This window comes from Anomalospiza imberbis, chromosome 1 (assembly GCF_031753505.1).
Source record: "Anomalospiza imberbis isolate Cuckoo-Finch-1a 21T00152 chromosome 1, ASM3175350v1, whole genome shotgun sequence".
Lineage (NCBI taxonomy): Eukaryota > Metazoa > Chordata > Aves > Passeriformes > Viduidae > Anomalospiza > Anomalospiza imberbis.
Window position 1 is genome coordinate 103,831,179 of NC_089681.1, and position 19,324 is coordinate 103,850,502.

The following is a 19,324-nucleotide window of genomic DNA, read 5'->3' on the forward strand; positions in this document are numbered from 1 at the left end:
TACCTTTGAGATGCTTCAAAAACTTGAAGCAATATTAAGCTGTTATGTGCATTACAGGGGTTCCTTATAATCTAGAAATGAACTGTATCAGAAGAAGGAGATGTAATATTCAAGTTGTACTTTGAATAACCTGCAAGGCTTTTGTAGTTTGGCATACAATCTGTGTTATTCTGCCTCTTGTGTGTAAGAGTGGTTTGAATCAAAACCAAAGAAGGAAAGTTTTCGTTGGGTTTCAATTGTGTATTCACTGAGTGATCTTGCTGTAGATAACATCTATAGTAGTAGAGGTGCACTGTAACAATTTCACCATCTTCAGAGTCTGAACTTTTGTACAGGATCCTACAGGCATATCAGTAAAATGGCATTCACTGAACATGGCAATTTCAATGCAGAATAGATTCTAGAATTTCTTTTACTGGAGGCTGAAGTGCCAAGAAGACTTCCTTGAGATACCAAGTGTTAACAGCATTTGGAGCATGCGGAGAACTATGCATTTCCCCTTGACTGACTAAGGTATTTAATGTAAATGACTTTAATTTCTTTAAGCCGTTGTTTGGATGGGACATTTTAGCAATATGGGAGTGGTGACAAATGTATACCTGAAAGCGAATACCTTTTTACCTTTTTTTTGTAAAATCTCAGTCAAAGCAATTTGATGTTTGCCAGAGCATTGAAGAACAGTTTTGTTACTCTCCCTGTTGTAAACCAGAATAGTTATCTTGCAAATGGTTTGGTTAAATTCCATCTGCATTTAAGCACCTTATGCTATTCTTAATTATCTTATATATACTGAGAGGAATGATCTCATGAGAGCAGAATTGCTTTTACGAGCTACATGACACATGAAAACATACATGAACACCCTTACTTCTGGTTTCATTGTTTTCATTGGAGGCTGGCATTACATTTTTTTCTTCAAAGGACTATGGAGTCAGAGGACCTCATTTTCCTCTTGTAGTTACTTCTTTTCCATCTTTGCTACAGAACAGTTATTCCTTGACTACTAAGAAATAAAATGGAGATATCCAGATGTCCCCTCTGGTTTACAATTGCTGTTCCTCAGTGGGTATTATGACATTCTCTGCTGCAAATGTGTAGAGAAATAAAAGGGTGCATAGTAGATGTATGCAACTAAAACGAAGAAACTGTGTAGCTGAGAAATAACTCTAATTGGCTGACACATTTTGGTTTAAGATGAACTAATCTGTAATGTGACTAATAATTTAGTAAGAACATCAATAAAAAATAATGTGTAATAACAATTTTGAGGTTATGTAGCTGCATTGTAATATATAGCATTGTAGCATTTAAGTTACAGATTATACGGGTTTTCATAGATTTGAGGCTTTTTTCATGCAAAAATAACGGTTTACTTCAGTCAGGGACTTAATTATTAACATGATTAAAAAAATGTTTATTTTGTTAATGATAGTTGAATTAGGACAGCCTTTTATTTTCAGCAAGCATTCTGTCATTTTAGTCATATTTCTCTTTTGCATGAAAGATACAGATGAAAAAACGTAGTACACTTGAAGTTGACCCTTAAATACTGCCTTCATTCTTTCTTCAGTGTAAACTGTATACTGGACCCATAAGAAATTACTTGTTCCATGAATGAGATGTTAGGGTTAATGAACCAGTTCTAATAGCTCCCATATTAAATTTTCGTCTAATGTAATTTATTAAAACTAAATTGTTTATAATGAAGGTGGACATGTGCTTTTTACAGCTGTTCTATACTGTGATGAAATACTAGTTAAGGGTTAATAAGAAGATATCTATGGTATATCTTTTTTTTTTTTTTTTCCTTTTTAATCTTTTTAATCCACACCACTTAATAGTATAAGTTTTATTAAACCTAGAAGGTTACTGTCACCTGCTCTGCGTGGGTAGATGGAAGGTTGCCCAGGGAGAGAGTGCTGTGGAATAGCAAGTAGGTAATTTGGTTGAGGGAAGCTGTTTCTTGCATGAGTAATTAATCCTTGTGCTCATTCAAGCTGTAGTAAGAAAGTGCTCATTAATCAAGATGCTGTTTGGTCACTTATACTTTCATATCACTGGGGAGAGATCTGGAAATCTGAGATGACCCCTGTGCTTTCCTCAGGGGTAACAGTGCATGTGTAGTAGATGAAGTAATAGTTTTACATCTGAGTATTTCAGAAATAAGGTGTTGAAAATTGAGCAGGTAAATCTTAGAGGTGTTTAGATTGGTTATATAATTGCTTTTTGCTCTCCTGTAGCCTGCCACATTTTTAACACAGGAAATAGGACTTACAGAAATGTAAAAAGTATTATGAGTTTAGAGAAGTCTTTGTCCATTGTTTCAGCTTGCTGTTTTCAGGGTAGCCTTGTGAGGCTGTCTCTGACAGTTTATTAAAAACAGGCCCTCTTCTTCAGGCCAGTGATTGTTCAGAGTATGCCTGCTGATCCATGAGTCTTCCTGCTAGAGCTGGCAAAAATGTTCGTGGCATGAAGCAGAAGTCAGAACAAGATTTTGTTATGGTATTAATGTGCATACCATAATGTGTGAGGCATTTCAAAAGGACTGCTAGTTTCTTTGTTAGCCTGCTGGTTTTTGGTGAACTATCTTCAAATCTTCAGTAGTCTTCAAATCTTGAATTTGCTTCCTTTTTCTCTCTCTCTTACATGTTAATTTTTGAACTTCTGAAATAGAAAAGTGTAATTTTAAATAGATCACAGCAGTTATGCAACACTGTAATTTTCAACCACTTACAGAATATGCCACATCCTTAAAATCAGATATTAATGAATTCCATTAGAAACTGTGCTACCACTTTTGAGCCTCTATTAGCTGGAAATAAATTGGCACTGTGCAATATGTTCAGTCTCAATAGACACCCTGAATATCAAGAATTAAATCCAACTGGGGAGAGAGCAGCAGAAGCAGGTTCCTCAGTAAAGAAATAATCTTAGTTTGATCACAGGAGGACAGCAGAGCATTTTGAAACTCCTGAAATGGTCTCTGCCTGAGAGAGGATGTCGTGCTTCTGCCCTGTCTATCAGAAAAGCTGGTATTTGCATGTACCCTTGGACTGCAGGCTCCTCCCCTGTATTCAAAGCCTGTGTTCTGGCCCGAGGATGCTGGGCAAAATATTGAAGTTTGTACTCAAGCAGATGCTCGGGGGCCAAGTACTGTTTTTGAATCCATATCTTAAAACAGGATGCTTTTCTGGAAATAAGTTTTAGGAAAGCTTGTTAGGGTCATGAATTGTGTAATGACACCTCAACATTAGATTAGTTTTTAAGTACTGATCTTGGAAATCCCTCAGAATCTTGCCCCCTGCTTGGCCAACACATAGCATAATTTGGCATGAAAAAGTTTCCTGTAGCATCTTGATGGATGGGCAAAGGTGACATAATAAAACCTCACAGTCAATGAAGGAAAAATGCTTCCATGAAGTAATCCTGCCTCGTTTTTTTCTGTCCTGCAAGACTTACTTGCAACCCCAATTAGAGGGGAAGAATGCCTGTGGAAATAACTTGTGATTTTCCACATCCCTGTTTAATAATTGCTGATCATGTTTAGAGGCCAGCTGCTGTTCTGAAAAAAATTATAAAGAATATATGATCTTTTATTGGGGAAAATATAGCTTTTGGTTTTTGTAGGTTTTTCCCCCGTGCTACAGAGAAGGCAGCACCTTGAAGAACTGTCTTGTACTGGATTGATTTTTCTTTTATAGCTTTTAATGTGCTTTTACCATCATAACAGAAGTTCTTAGTGACTCATATGATAAAAGCAGCGATCTGTTAATGAGGCATTTACCTTCAAATGCTTTCAATGCCATCTTGAGTGGTTTTAAGTATTAAGTTGTGATAATATAACTGCACTGTACTTTAACAATTACCTATATTTAAATTCCCATTCTAGCTTTTTGAAACCATGCTTTAGCATCCATCAGCCCCTAAATACATGAAACGTATTTGAAGGTGTAATTTTGGACCCTCATTCTTGAAAAATGTTCTTCTGATAGAATTTAATCCACTAATTTAAACTGAGGGGCCTTTTTCACTAAGTTGGGTGATGAAGCTTTTGACAGTGATGATGTTTGCTTCCAAGGTCTGTTAATTCTCTAACTCTCAGGATATGTTCCTATGCCTCCATGATCAAAGCAGGCATTTGTACTGCAGATAGAATAGAGTTTTGCCCCTCAAGGTGTAAAGCAAAGAGGCTGTAATGCTTGCATAGTTTTACTAGTGTAGCAATGGAGAGCCTTCAGCCTAAAACCAAAAAAGCACACAGCAGGCAGATATAGTAGATGCTCACAAACTAGCACAGCAGGGAAGGCCACCATTCTGTGTCACAGCATGACTTCAAAATAGAGGCCAAAGTGATGTTGGACTGAGCAATCCATTTAATTAAAGGCAAGTGTAAATAACAAGAAAACAGTGTTGAACCATCAGAGCACCTGCATAAGAATGGCCCAAATCTTCACAACTTCTTTGAATCCTGTCTGCAGCAGAGACTCTCTCCAGCTCTTGCTACTCCATGGCTTTCCTCATGGCATCCTTCTGTAAGATCCTTTTTTTAAGTTATTCATTTTGTTTGCCAGATGGTGATTCTGAGAGTACCTCAGGTGCTGTTTTTCCCATTCCTATCCCCATTACCCTACCTATTTTATGTTTCTTGTTGCCATTCATTCAGGAGAGGAATATTAACATGCTGTCCCATGTAATATGCATTAAATGAACATTGCATTGCAAATGCAAAGTTCAATTTTTTTGGGCTCCTGCCCATCCCAGTGACCTCCACTTTTGAACTTGCATTCCTGTGTGGAGTTCTTTCAGCCTGGATATTACCTGTGAGGCTTTTGCAGATGACACGCACTAAGTGCTTGCTAGATTTTTTTAACTGCATCAGGCACTGTAATGGCAAACCCATCTTTTCCACACATGGTGAGGCTGCTGCTTCTTTTGAAAGGCATCTTGCAACAGCCTGTGTGCTGTGGGGCTGTCAGAAACATATGCCTCATAATAAAGATTTATGTGCTGTATAGAAGTCAGCCCTGACAATACCAGACTATTTGTGAGCTGTGCTGATGCAGTGACTAAGCTTTCAGAATTGTAACATTCAGAACTCATGCTTGTCTCTTTCCATTTGTCCTTTCAGTGTGGAATCTGCGCTTCCTGACTCTTAGGCAGTTATTTCAGAGCTAATTAACTTACTTTAAATGAGTGCAGGCTTTTTTTTCCCCCCTAGTATTTCATTTATTATCTCCTGTGCAAATAGAGGTCTATGAAACTGCATTAGTTTGCTTGGCAGACTCAAGGAAATGCCCTGTTACTTCCTTAGTCTGTGTATCATAATAAGCTATTACCATTCTGCAGTATGTTTTTAAAATCTGTAATTTGATTAAATAATGAATACCTGGTTAAGGTAGTTAGGGCTTGGGGTTTTTTCATTACCACTTACAAGGGCTGACTCAGAATCAAAAGCATGAAATGAGCATGTAATGGGGAATTCTCCTTAAAGAGTCCATGTGAAAAATATGCTTGAGGGATGAACTCTGTTTTCTGTCATCCAGAGATAAATTGAGAGGAACTCTTCTACTGAAGTGAATGGAAGTTGCTCACATCAAAATCACCATCATGATAGAAGAGAAAAAAAAAATCATCAAATGCCATCAAAGTCTTTTTTTTTCCTTCCTGACACACAGAAATACTTTGCTGCTTACTCCAGCTTTACCATTTCCAAAATACAAACTTAATTGTAAGGAATTAGTCCAAAAAAGTGCCTTTGGGGCCTTGCTTAAGTAAGGACTGCTCATAGCTTTTGAGGAGCTATAACATCAGAAAGGAAAATGGCCAACTTACAAAAGAAAGAATGGAAACAAAAACCATCTAGAAGATACTGATGGAGGTTTGTTCTCTATCGATTTTTTTACTGCATAACTGATTCAGTGTTTCAGAAAAGGACAGCGTGGTTAAGGATGGAAGGATTCTGGAAGTCATCTTGTCCTATTCCTGGTCAAGCAGCACCGCCTGGACCCAGTTGCCCAAGATCATGTCCAGGACCATCCCTAGGATGGAGACTCCACCACCTGTCTGGGCAGCCTGTGACAGTGTTTGGTCACCCTCACAATGAAATAATTCCAAGAAATAAGAAACTTATCTTGAAATGACCATTACAGTATTCCACCAACACAAAAGTGAGGCTGAAAGATTTGACATGATCTTTGGCTGCCTGGGAAGGAGCACAGCCACAAGAAAGGGGGTCACAGTATTGCTGTGAGATTTTACCTGGTTACTCTCCCCAAGTCTGGACCTGATATTGCACAAGTATGTGCAATATCTATCTTCTATATACTTGTGTATACATACACAAGTATGTAGAAGTGCTCCTGAGCCAGGGAAAAACACTGGATAGTAGGGTTAGTGATGCCTGTTACATGCTGTGTCTGGCCCTTGGTTAAACTGATCACTTGACAAAAAGTGATCTTTTTACTGTGGGGAAAAAAAACAGATATTAGGAAATGGTCTCAAGTGATGGGAGCAGACTTTGCGGAAGTTTGCAGATGCTCAGAGAGTTTTGGGAAACTTTTAATGGTGAAATGTTTGGGTGCTGCAGGACACCTACTGAAGCTGGCTACCTGGAGATACCCTGTGGCACCTACCTGAATATCATGGTGCTACTTTTCTGGGCAGGAGGGAGAGCAGAGGCTGTCTTGGCTGCTCAAAGGGCCTGTCCTTCTGGCAGATCTGGGAGTGAGAAGAGGTCTGCACAGCTGCCTGACGATGCACTAAGTTATTCTCAGGTCCAGTCTCTGTTAAACATTTGTAGTGCCTGGTCAAAAGCTTTACAAGGAAGGAAGAAATAGTTCTGCGTTTTGTTTATAACCACATTGCCAGAAAGATGACTAAGCTGCCTGACAACTGTTAGAAAATATGAAATGAATTCATATGCAGTTGTGGTCTCCTGAAGTTGCATTTTCAGGGCACAGATGTTTTGCTTCCACCCATATTGTCAGGTAATAAAAATTTGAATGATCAAAAGATTATATTAGAGAAAACCAAAACAAAGAAAAAACACACCCGACTTTACATCTTTTTAGCCTGTGTGCTTTCCTCCTCCCTTTATGTTGGTTTCTGAGCCTTTAAGATATAACTGGGTCATACTTTTTGGTTTTCTCAGTAGAGTCCTCAAATTACAAAAATCCCATTAATTTAAAAGGTATTTCCTCCTTAAACTTTTTTTCTGGAGTAGGAGGCTTTCAGATGCTCAAGTGATACACTAATTCCATGGGAGTTAAATTAAATACTGAATGTGCTAAATGAAATCCTGTCTTACAGGTAAACAGCACTGCTTGTAGGCAAATATTTGCATGTCTTTTTTCTTGGATATGGCCCTTACCAACTAGATGTGTGTACTCTTATCCGTGGTCAACCCACCAGTATAGTACAGCTATTGTAGGTTGTTTTGTATGTGATTTCAAATTTTTTTTGGAAGATCCCTAAATAGTGAAGAGTACTTGAGTTAGTGATAATGACTTCAGAAATTCTCAGTGTCTCTTCAAAAAGGGTGTGCAAGTCCCATTTTTAAAACTACACTTTTTTTTTTTTTTTTAGGATTTGAAGACATAATTTAGGTATCCAGTGTGGTAATAGTGAAGAAGTTTCTGATTTTTTTAGAGGGTTGTACTAATAATAATAATAATTGTAAACCTTGCTTTGACATCAGTAAGAACTTAATGTATGCCTTACAAAAAATAATCATGATAAATTCACTCCCTTAAATGCATGAACACAGTCTGATATATTGTGCTGACTACTAGTGGCAGTATCAGCTAAAAAAGCTCAGAAGAATAAACATGGTTGTTATTAACTTAGGACTCACATGAGATTAATTCACTTCATCTGCTGCATTATTGTAATTATATACTGTTAGCATATTGACACTACACTATATTTTACACAAAAATGTGCATTATTTTCCTTGTTTTAAGCAGTTGATTCACCTGCAAATTCATAAACTAATGTAACAGATTTCCCTGGAATAATCACTATGTCTCTGGTTCCTTCCAGCAAATGCATTATACTGTTACAGGGAGCTTTATAGCTGGGAATGTGGAGTTTACACTGGCTTCCATCCGTGGAACAGACCAAAACCTTTTCAAAGTCATCCTGTTCTTCACCCAAATGATTCAGAACATTTGGTTTCACTTACTGATTTTAAACATTGTTTACCATCTGTATCCTACTAATAATTTATTTTTGCAATAGATGTTATTAGAGAAAATGCAATAGACAGTATTAAAGAGAAAAACACAAGCACGTGTGTGAATATCTTCTTTAAAATAGTCTATGTTTCTTTCTACTGATGATTTTCAGTGTTTGAGCAGGGCCTGCAGGCTGGTGTGCCTGGAGACACTTGCTGCTGTGATATCCTAGATCCCACATGACAGTCTTCCCTCTGTCTTTGCATCCCTATGAACTGAGCTGGTCGTGCTCTTTGCAACCTTGCTGGTAACAGTGGCCCAGAGCTGCAGAGGTGGCTGAGAGGGGTGGACCTTCTCATGGCGCTGAAGGTACCCTGGTGCTCCGCAGTGCTCTGCACATTTACAGAGTCTCTCTGCCCATGTGAATTTCTTTTCACAACTGGAGATTGATCACCTACTGGGCTTTTAGATTAATTTTATTAACAGGCATATACTGAATCATTAATTTTGACTTGTGGTTTGATCTTATGTTTTTCTCTTATGAAAAACAGAAACATTTTTATGAATAGTAAATGAAGTGAAAATGGGATTTAAAATTTAAAATAATGCTATGAAGTATGAAAATCATGTTATTGTTTAAATAAATGAGTGATTGGATGAGACATTTTTTCAAATTTTTTTCAAGCTTTTTTCTCTGATTTTTTTCTCTCTAATGACATTTTTCCTAAATTTTAAAATGGAATTAATTTATATTCCTTTGCGTATGGTTTTTTAGATGCTCAGTTGATAGTTTACAGCTCTAAATTTTACACTGATGGTACAACTGCAGAAATTTTCTTTGTGCTTTAGCATGTAAAACCAGAAAAATAACAGTTCTGAGATAGTCCTGTGAAACCACAATATTTGAGTGCAGGAATGTTCATTTCTGTATGTGCAGGCATAGCACTCATTAATGGGAGCAACGGGAGAACAACCCACCTAGCAATCCACTAATGGGGCTTTGTAGCCTTTCTGTTCATCAGGAAACAAAATGAATGACCTACTAGATAATGAAACTACTATGCAGAGAGTCGTGGTTCTCTGGGCTTTTCCTAAAGAAGGAAGGGCATCCAGATAATCTAGTGACTTGGGCCCTATAGCTATGGATGGTGGTCAGAGGTTTCTTGAATTGTCAAAATCTATAGCTGGTGTGCCTTACTATTGAATTTCTTACAGTTTATTACAAATGTTTCCTGTATAAATGACAATAAATTCTTATGGATTGCAATTATGACATGAATGTCTGCTGTATTTTGGTTTGAAATCCATAACATTGTAACAACAAAATAGTTGCTGATTTATGCATCTGGTTTAATTTTCAGTTGTGAAATAACATGAACATTAGAGGTTTTTTTTAAAGTTTGTAGAAGACTCTTATTTGCAAAAACACTTTACATTCTGCCTTTTGATTTCTTCACCATTTCTTCCGTTGATGTCAGTGGAAGCTTCGTGTCTTGTTTGTGTAGGTATCTAGACATGAGCATCTCCTACCACCACTGTAGTTGGCAGCTCTTTCAGCACTGAGCTCAAGGCTTGTGTTCCCTAACAAATCTCATGGTGTATTGCTGCTTTTAAAACACAGTTTGTGCAGTAATAGCCACTCAGTAGGGTGATGGCAACGTATGAATGTGAGCTCAGTTCTTGAGGCCATTGGTCACCGTGTTGATGGGGTTGGGCTTAAAACACTGCAGGTTTAAACACTGCTGGCTTAAAACATTACCACTCTGGGAATGGTGCAGGCTGGAGTGTTATTTATTGACAGCTATGAGGCATTGTCTGTGACCAACTTGGCTACAAAAGTTACTTCTTAAAGTTCTCTTTTTGCACAAGGTGGGGTGATATAAGATACTGCTTCTTTGCACAAGGTGAGAACATGGAATGGCATCATAACATCTTATAAACCTGAAAATGTTGAGCCAAAACCCTGGGGTGTGACTTTAAAAATAAATAAATAAATAAATGAGTTTAAATCAGTGAACTAATTGATGCTCTATGATTGTCCTGGAGTATTTTTCCCACTAGGTGGTGATGAGATAAAATTTTGTTTAAGCAAAACATCATCAATCCTTCCCTTTACCGGTTTTGCATCCCAGGAATGAGGAAACTCTTGGGTGTCTGGTATTGGTTTTGTGTTTTTTAAGATTCCTACCAGTTTTTTCCTTGCTTTTCAAGATGGATAGGCTTCACTAAGCGGCAGTGTTGCCAGAGATCCCAGCTACTGAAGGAAGCAAATTAACATACAGTATGGTAATTTGTTTTCCCTGTCCTTCAGTCACAGTGAGGAGAGTCTAAATATTTCAGTGACTGAGACTTTGGATTCCCATTCCTTGCTACACAACAACAACAAAAGCTATTTATAGCAATAACAGATAGCAGCGATACAGCAGCCTCAGACAGCTATAGGCAGCCTCTCACATATGTTAACTGCTTTTGCACTGAATGCCTCTGTGAAAACAAAGAGCACTGAGAAATAAAGATCAAAGCAAAACCAAAAGAAAGATTTTTTTATTGCTATGTTTTACTTTGCTGGCAGACCAGAGCAAAGGTTTTCTGAACATTTAAAAGATGAAAAAGGTGAAGAATCCCAGAAGCGATTTATCTTGAAGCGAGATAACTCTAGTATTGATAAAGAAGACAATCAGGTTGGTTCTCGGTTCGAGAGTTGCTGAAATTTGTTCTGTTTTTGAAGGTGGGCTGACTGATGTTATTGTTGTTCTTTTGTTGTTGCTCTCTTCCTCCCCTGCCCTCCTGCCCCTCCCCGCCTCCTTTGGCACACGTACCACTGTGGGTGGCACCGAGCCCCAGCGTGGCCGCTTCAGCCGTGGCAGTGTGTGGGTTTGCATGGGTGGTTTGCTTGGCGCAGGACTTGCTGCATGCCCACGGGAGGGGGAATGCCAGTGGCTCCGGGCTGCGTGGAAGGCTGTGTCAGTCGCGTTCCTCAATGTCTTGCCTAACTATGGCAGTTGTTACGCTCCCTGTAGCTTCCTTCTTCCGTTGTACCCATTCAGAGTTGGAGTTCAGTATGGACCAGTGATGAACTGATGTAGCCCAAAAAGGAGAGAGGGGAAAAAAAAGAAAAAAAAGTGTAAAAAAAGAAAAAAGCCCCAAAGATGTGATAGTGAGGCCAGGTTGATTTTTTTTTTTTTAAACCATCCTAAATTACGTTTTGACCAAAAATAAATGAGGTCTGTCTTCTAGTTCCCTTCCTCCTGCTGTGCCCTCACCACCTTTTACTGTCTGTGTAATTTACTTGCTTGTGCATGTACTGTGGCAGACATTCCCCCTTGTGTTGCCTGTGCCATAACACTACCTTAACTTAGGTGAGCTTGATGATTAGGGGAGCACCAGGGAAATGTGTGTGTTTGTGCTGCCTTTAAAAGCGGCTGTTGTGCTGTTTCAATCCAGTGCAAGCTGTGTATGTGAAATAGATTAACAACAAAAAAAATATCTGAAATGGTTCTCATGTGATTCACTTTTATGAGAAAATTCTCACAGGTAAGACGACAGCATATGCTTTCTTTGCTAGGGCTATGTTTGTGGAAGAACCAACCAATGAGTCTCTTTTGCCACTTCTCTTCATGTGTACAGTAAAGGACCATTTTTTTTCTTTCCTTTTTTCACTCTTTTTTCCTTGACTTTCAGTTGTACGTGGCAGCCTTGCCAGTTGCACTGCGTACAAGTTGGCTTCAGAAACAAACCCCAAGCAATTTCAGGGTGTGATGACTCTGGGGACCACTCAAAGGAAAGCAGCATGACACCTCTCCCACCCAGTGCTGGGGTGCAGGGGGAGAAGGACCAGTCCTTGGAACCCATTTGTCAATGAAACTTTTCCCAATGGGGTTCATCTCCTCTCCTCCTTCCCATGGCACAGCCATTTCCCACACTGTGGCTTACCAAGACGCAAAAATGGCCCTTCCTTTTCCAGCTAAACTTCAGCAGAGGGTTCCATATGGTGTGAAAATGGTTAAAACTGTTGTGCCGAATATCTGGGACTTCTCCTTGCACACATAGACTTTGTGAGTTTCTTCTAAGGTTTACAGTTTAGCTCTTGCAGCCTAGTTACCCTCTTTCTTCCTTGATTTCATAGGTAGTCCACCACTGCCTGCCCTCCTGCTCCTCACAGCTGGTAGGAGAACCAAGAAATGTTAGCAGTAGAGAACAATGGCACTTAGACCTGTGGTGAGAACACCCAGTTTTAGGATGATGGGTCCACAAAAGCTGTGCAGAAACCCTCCTTTTGGCCACCTGCTCGATGAACTCACGTGCAGTAGAACTGGAAATCCTCAAGTGCCCAGTCTCGCACGGTTCTTTGTGCAGGAACGATAGCTATCATTTTCGTGCTTCATTTGTTTAAGTGAACATTTATTATTCTCAGCTGACAGTTACTTAATGGCAGTTTTTAACAGCTCAACTTATATAACCCTCCTGGTTTTCTTTCTGCTCAGCAAAACAGAATTCTTCCATTTAGAGATGACAGACGAAGTAAATCAATTGAAGAGAGAGAAGAGGAGTATCAGAGAGTGAGGGAGAGAATATTTGCACAAGATGTGAGTAGTTATTTTAATTGCCTCTTTAGTGCCATACCTTTGCCGGTAGTCAGACAGTTTTGCCCCCCTCCTACAACAACACTGCAGCTGGACTGGCCCTGTGGAGCTGGAGGTGACAGGGAAAGCAGATTGGTGCAGAGGGTCTCAGAGGAGCTTTAGAGGTGTGGAGGTTGGCTTCTGGAGAGTTGAGGTGGTGAGAGTTGCAGGGAGAAGGGTAGAGGCGAGATCAGGCCCAGCATGTTGTCTGGGGAGTGCCTAGCCTGTTTCTTTGAATGTTCATGTTCACATGGCCTAGGTTTATTTCCTTTTTCCTTCTGCTAGCCAAAGAGCAGTGATTTAGGTGGACACTCTCAACAATTTCAAATAGCTGTGTTATTTTATATTTTTTCCAAGGTGGATCAAATCTTTATAAGTGTCCTTCTGCAGAGACTCCCTATGGGTTTTGGTTTTTTTGGCCAATGCTGTAGCACCATGACACTGAGAACAAAGAAAGAGCAGGGGTTAAACATGGAGTTGCATCATTTTTTTGAAATGACTGATTAAAGAACTGTACTTCTACCATCAGAAAGAGTCAGTCATGCTGTTGATGATTATATTCTGAAAGGAATAAAAAGAAGCAGACGTTAAAATTCTTGCTCTTACCAAAAAAATCAGAGCTTGCATAACAAGGTATATTGCTAAGGAAAATACTTAAATCTGAAACATCTGTGAGCAATACCTGATGTTCCTGAAAAAAAAAAGAAGAAAATCACAATTTGCTATAATACTGTAATGCTGAGGTAATAAAAGAAAAAAAAAAAAAGTCAGCATTTTAATGTTTTGTTTCATATCTCAGTGGGAGTTCTGCCATTTAGGAAGAACATGGGAATAAATCCAATTAGAACTATTTTTGAAAATCATATTGGGCAGTGTCCTTTTAAATTAAAACAGTTCATATGTTGCAGGGCTAATAGTACTATTAGGAATTGCACATGTCCAAGTTGGGTTTTTTTGGCAGAATATACTATATAATTTTAAGGTGTGTATTGTCTCACTTGCTTCTTAGTAAATAGCTAGCTACATCTAAATGTTTTTAGCTCCACTTTTTCCTGGCTGAGATGATTCCAGTACAAGCAGAGGCCCTTCAGTTTCTGTTTTGCTGTCAGCATGTTGGCCTGATGTAAGTACAGTCCCAGGCTATACATGGAGGAATTGCCAAGTTGTTCAAGAGCTGCAAAAGCCACTTTGCAACAAGTTTCTTATATGAAATATAAGAGGTTTTGACACATTACAAAAGATCTTGTTCGAAACCAAAAAACCTTTGGGTTTTGATGCAGAATTCAGATGAGGCAAAATGCTAAAAATTACCAAATGGAAAGTTTTTTCCTAAATAGTCCAGTTTCTATCACAAGCTGCAGCTAGAAATGCCAGGTTGGGAAACAGAGGTAGCTGAAAAATTGTGCTGAAAGTACTGCTCTATAGTGTATTGCTACTGTTACCTTTAGATATTTGAGTTCTGAAAACAGGCAAGTGGAGAGTGTTTGAATTGCCCACAGCAGGAGGCTGTTGTGGTTCATTGGGTTGGCATTTTCAAGTGGCAGGACCTAAGTAAAAGTGTGCTTTTGTGGCAGACATTTTAAATGGAATTGGGAGGGAGCATTTTTAAAGATCAGCAATGTTATATCTCTCCCTCTCTCTCTCATATCCACTCCTTTGCTCTCTCTCTCTCTGCTATTGCAGGTGTTAGTGAGCATTATAGTGCAGAGAATTTCAGCAAGCTGTGTGTTCATTGTCAAAGGCAATCTATGTTTTATGTGAGCTTTTTTGGGTGGAGCACCCCTTGCCAGATACAAGGTGTTTTTAGGATGATGCCAGTGCTTGTGGTGGTGGACAGTGTATTTTCTCAGTTTTAGGAAAGAGAGAAATGGCTTCATGTTATAGATAGTCACTTGCTGCATGTAAGACTGTGAAGTTTTAAGGCTCTCTGCAGTCATTAACTAATCTAATTCTCCCCAGGTTTGTGTACGATAGATACCTAAGCCTTGTTATTTTGCAAATTACAGATACAGAAAGAGTCAAAGATGGATTAATCATGTGGTATTTTTATTACCTCTATACTGTTTACACTGCTGTAGTCAAGCCTTTATCAATGCCTTGCTTGTGAATCTTACCAAATGGATCACAGATACATCACTTCTAATTAGGGTATGCATGAAGAGAGCTTGCATGGGAGGTCTTCAAAGTGTAGCCATGAAGTACTGCCCTAACTTGATGCAACCAGCAGCAACCCCCCATCTAAAGATGTCTGAGGCGGCAAAACCCTTTAGATAACAGCCCAAGAGTCAGAACTTCAAACAAAATTTATGAGGAAAAGGCAGTCTGGTTGCAGGGGCAAAAAATTCCATGGATGTTTCCAGTGCTGTGAAAAATGTCTTAACCTGGGCCCCACATAACAGTATAATGTTTGTCTGTCCTTCCTTTGATCTTGAAGAACTCCGGTGCACCAGAGCTCTTCATTTCCAAGTGGGGATGTTTTAACAAAATAAGTATCTTCATGAGTAATGCCATCACTATGAAGTCCTTAGGATGATTACTCTAGTGTTAGTCAGTTTAAATTATACTTTCTGGCAAGGTTTCCATCTGCTCTGTTGGCTATCACAAATTTTGACAAGGAGAGCTGGAAGTTTGAATGACTTCTATCTCAGCAAGTGGCAGGGATTGGGAAGCATGTTAGAATGATATCTTAATAAAAGGATTGGTGAAGAAATAAATAGCTAATAAGCATGATCATTCCAGTTCACTGAAATAAGAACTGCAAAGTGCATCTCAAATATTTCAGGTTGCTAACAGTAAAAAAAAAAAAAAGCAGACTGAGTTCTTTTATACTCAGAATTATTTTCAAGGGTTTTTTTAAATTGGAAAACTTATTTTTTTGGAAACTTAGTTTTAAAACAATTTTTGAATTTTACAGCCAAGTACACTGGAGCAGAGGACCTACACTGTCTGGGTCTTGCAAAGAAGTTCCTTGTCTGAACAGCTTTAGTTGTGTTTGGGAAGTTGAGAAGTTGTTGTCCAAGAAAGACAAAGAACAACAAACAGGAATAAAAAAAAGTTATTTCCCTGTATGTAGAGAATCCCAAATGTGTGCATAAATAATACATGATGTTTGGCTTTTAAGCACGTAGAAAATTGATTGTAAAGACTAGCAATCAAATTACATGGGGGAAATTCAATTACATTCATTCTTCAAGGTCAGTGCAATGTATAACCTCATGAGCCAGAGTCACGCTAGGACCATTCAGTGTTCATAAATGCATTCTCTGGGAATCATTCTGCATTCGCTGAAAAATGTAGATGTTTTCTTACTTACACAAATGCTAGAATTGCCCATGGTACACATGGAACTCATTAAAGGAAATACACCGTGCTGTTTATTTTCTGTTGTCAACTGTAGTGGCTATTTTTCACCAAGGAGTGTATGTGTATTCTAAAGAACTAGATCATTTAGGTACAGTAAGTCATGATTCCTCTAGATAAAAAATCTCAGAGAATCTTTATCAGTCTCTGATTGAAGAGAAGAACAAAAGAAATACCTGTAGATGTGGCTTCAGCCTGTTCTATCCCTCTAGTGTGAAAAGATTAGGAAGAAGAGGGCTTAAAATTAATAAAAACAAATTAAAGGCATACCTTATGCTGGCCACCATAAACCTGTAGATACTAAAACTCCTGTACTGGTGTACAGAGATTTTTTTTGTGGCTGCAGATCAAATAGCAATCATTAGTTGGAAGCCTGAGATCTATCACATTTTGTTAACTAACATGAAAATTATTACCTGATAATACCTAACATGAAAATTACTACCTGGTGTCCACTGCAGGATATTGCTGCATGTTAATAGTCATCTGTGTTTGCTAATGTAATTAAAAACAAGAGCAGCAACTCCCAGTATACCTAGTGGACTGGCAGAATGGATGTACATTTTCCAGTTGAGACTTTAAAAGGTTCTTGAAAATTGGAAAAGTGAAATACTCATTTCACAAATAACAATCAGTCATACAGAGCATCCTAATGGAAATTTTGCATGCCGAGATTTCCAAGGACACTAACTTGTAGGTAACCTTACATAATTTTTTGGTCTGGTAGGTTTGTTGCCAATCTGTTTAAAGAGTAAAGAGTCAATTGCTTTAAGGATCTTTTTGACAACATCTGTGCTGGGTGTTTAAGCTTTCCTGGTGCTTTAAATTGAGCACTGTTGATGCCATAAATCAGGAAAGTGAGTCCTGAACTTTTAGTAGCTAAATTTCTATTCAGAGCTGATTAGCCACTTGATTTTTAACAGTAAGAATAAAATAATAAAAAGTGCCTGTCTTCTCTGCCTCTCAGCCTCACACGTGTACTAAAGAATAATTTCCAGGGATTGGAAATGTCTTGGCACAGTGTGGCACTGTGCCAACATCATCAGCCAAGAAGACAAATTGAATTATTATGGCCTCTGTTTAAAATCTGCAATACCCTTGATAGTGGTTCCCATCAAGACACTGAGGAGGAAGCAGACCTTTCTGCTTGCTTGATAAAATATAAATCCCAGATATTTATTCTGCTTTATGCCCCTGTCTCTTTAAAAACTTTAATAAAATAAAATAAATACAGACAAGTGCATTACAGGCCCCTTTGCTTTTGTAACTTTGTGGGTACACAGTCCAGTACTCTGGTCTAGGCAAAGGTTTTTCTGTAAGAGTAGCCGTAATCCTGTGCTTTGGAATGTGACTGCACAGAAGTCAGTGCACAGATGTCCATCATGAAGCTCGAGATGATGACCCCACAGCTGAGGTTGTACAAGCCCGTGGGGTGATTTCAGTATGCTTTTCTGGGGCTATTTGCTTCAGCATAGTTAGACTATGCTGAATTCTGCACATTTGTTAATGAAACCTGGTACCTGAGCAAGGCACATAAAATGAGAGAAGACACAGTAATGTAGTTGTACAAAAGATCCAACTGATTTGAGGTGAAACAGTTTGTATCTTCTCTTAGCCCGAGATGAAACCCTAGGTCTGCTGTAGCTGGTGAGAATTGGGTTCCTGGCAATGGAGAACTTGTTCCTTGTGTCCTGAGGCTTCGTGCTAAGGAGAAGCATATTGCCCCTGATGCAGCCCAGTGCCTTGCAAATTTGTCAGGAGTGCAGGGTAGGAGCTCACCTGGGAAGCCCACAGAACTGTCAAATGTTCCCTAATGTGGATTCTGAGTGGGTGAATTACACTCTAATGAGAAACTGTAGTGCCATCTCAGGGATAAATTTCTTTTGTAGATTGATGGAGCAGCACTAGCTCTGGTGTCAGGGGAAAACTTTATCCAGGCATCAGCTGGAGCATTAAGAATGAGCAGGGTGTTGCTTCTGCTGCTGGCCAGCACTCTTTTTTGTGGGTTGTTAGTTCACCCTTTACAAAACAGAAATATCCAAAATCTGTGCCCATCGCATACTGTTGAAATTTGACACAGTTAATGATGGCATTTTATTATTCTTTGGGCTGAGTCCTATTGTTACAGAAGTAACAGGCATGATCTCTTGTGTCCTCCTTCCTTTACCTGCCTTTTGTTTAAATTCAGTGCAAGTGCTGACTATTCTTTCTTCTCTACCTCATCGAGATATAATCCAGTGACAGCTATGAGGCTTTTTGTGTAGCGAACATGAAATAGGAGGGAAATGAAAAAATCAGAGGGAGAATTATTCATGGGAAATTGAGCACAGCTTCATTTCTCTGCATAAAAAATTAAGTAATGCTGAAAGAATTATACACTTTCCCATAGGATTTATTTTTTCTGAGCCCTTTACCTTTTCTGGGATCTAAGTCCTCCAGCAGAGAGCCTTCTTGCTATGATGGTTGTTAATATTTTTATTAAGAAGGTTATTATCATATATCTCAATGTTCCCTTTCCAACCATAAAATGTGAAGTCACACACTCTTTCTAAGTACTGCAGTATCTTCTCTCCCTTTGAGGAACTTTGTCAATTCTGCATGCTTTCCTTCTGTTTGTCCTTCCTACCTACAGCTCTGTGCTATCCTGCAGTTTTATTTTGAGGTGGTAGGCCAGACCAGTGGAATCTTATGCAGGAAAAGCATTTTTCCCCTTCGAATTGCCAGTGTTTTGCACATAGTGCCTTCTTCCACTCTCTTGACTGAGAAGTTTCAGTTTGTTCCCAAACTGAGACACCTCATTGGCAATGTGTTGTAATGCATGGAATTTATTTTACTGGCCTGACCTTATTCTTGACCTTTTTTCTTCTCTTGTCTTCTGCAAATGCAAATGATGCATGAATTGAAATCCCCTTAAGCCTGAGCAGGGGAGGTAATTCTAAAATCAAGGAAGAAATTGGAACAGCAGAGCATATCTAGAACTTCTGATACAATGCCTTTTTTATTTTTCAGTCAGTTTGCTCCCAGGAAAACCTTTTTGTGGAAAACAGGTAAAAAATAGCTTTATTTTGTGTGTGTGTGCTAAACATAGCTGTTTCTCTTAATTTTTTTGTCTATCTGTAGTTCTATAGTCGTTTATCCTAATGTGAAGACTGTTGAGCAAATGTGCAG

The 19,324-nt window shown here is 38.8% G+C and overlaps 1 protein-coding gene and 1 long non-coding RNA gene across 35 annotated transcripts in view; one reads left to right on the top strand and one right to left on the bottom strand.

Annotated features, from left to right (window-relative positions):
- ARPP21 (cAMP regulated phosphoprotein 21) overlaps positions 1-19,324 on the top strand; it is a 141,693-nt gene that overhangs the window by 53,523 nt on the left and 68,846 nt on the right. For 13 of the 33 annotated variants that reach the window (XM_068203324.1, XM_068203345.1, XM_068203280.1 and 10 more), the window contains 3 exons: positions 10,747-10,855; positions 12,659-12,760; positions 19,170-19,203. The exons of 4 other annotated variants lie outside the window; for them this stretch is intronic. In XM_068203324.1, the coding sequence (XP_068059425.1) occupies positions 10,747-10,855; positions 12,659-12,760; positions 19,170-19,203 (245 nt within the window). Of the gene's footprint in view, positions 1-10,746; positions 10,856-12,658; positions 12,761-19,165; positions 19,204-19,324 lie in introns of all 33 variants that reach the window. 16 more of the 33 variants (XM_068203359.1, XM_068203371.1, XM_068203381.1 and 13 more) reach the window with 4 other exon arrangements.
- Positions 1,809-5,357, bottom strand: LOC137481499 (uncharacterized). Of its 2 annotated transcripts, XR_011003514.1 has the most exons (3): positions 4,632-5,357; positions 4,428-4,530; positions 1,809-2,664 (listed from the first exon to the last, which is right to left on the bottom strand). It is a non-coding gene; the product is annotated as an uncharacterized lncRNA (long non-coding RNA). The 2 variants fall into 2 exon arrangements; XR_011003513.1 differs by lacking the exon at positions 1,809-2,664 and having other exon boundaries at positions 4,354-4,530.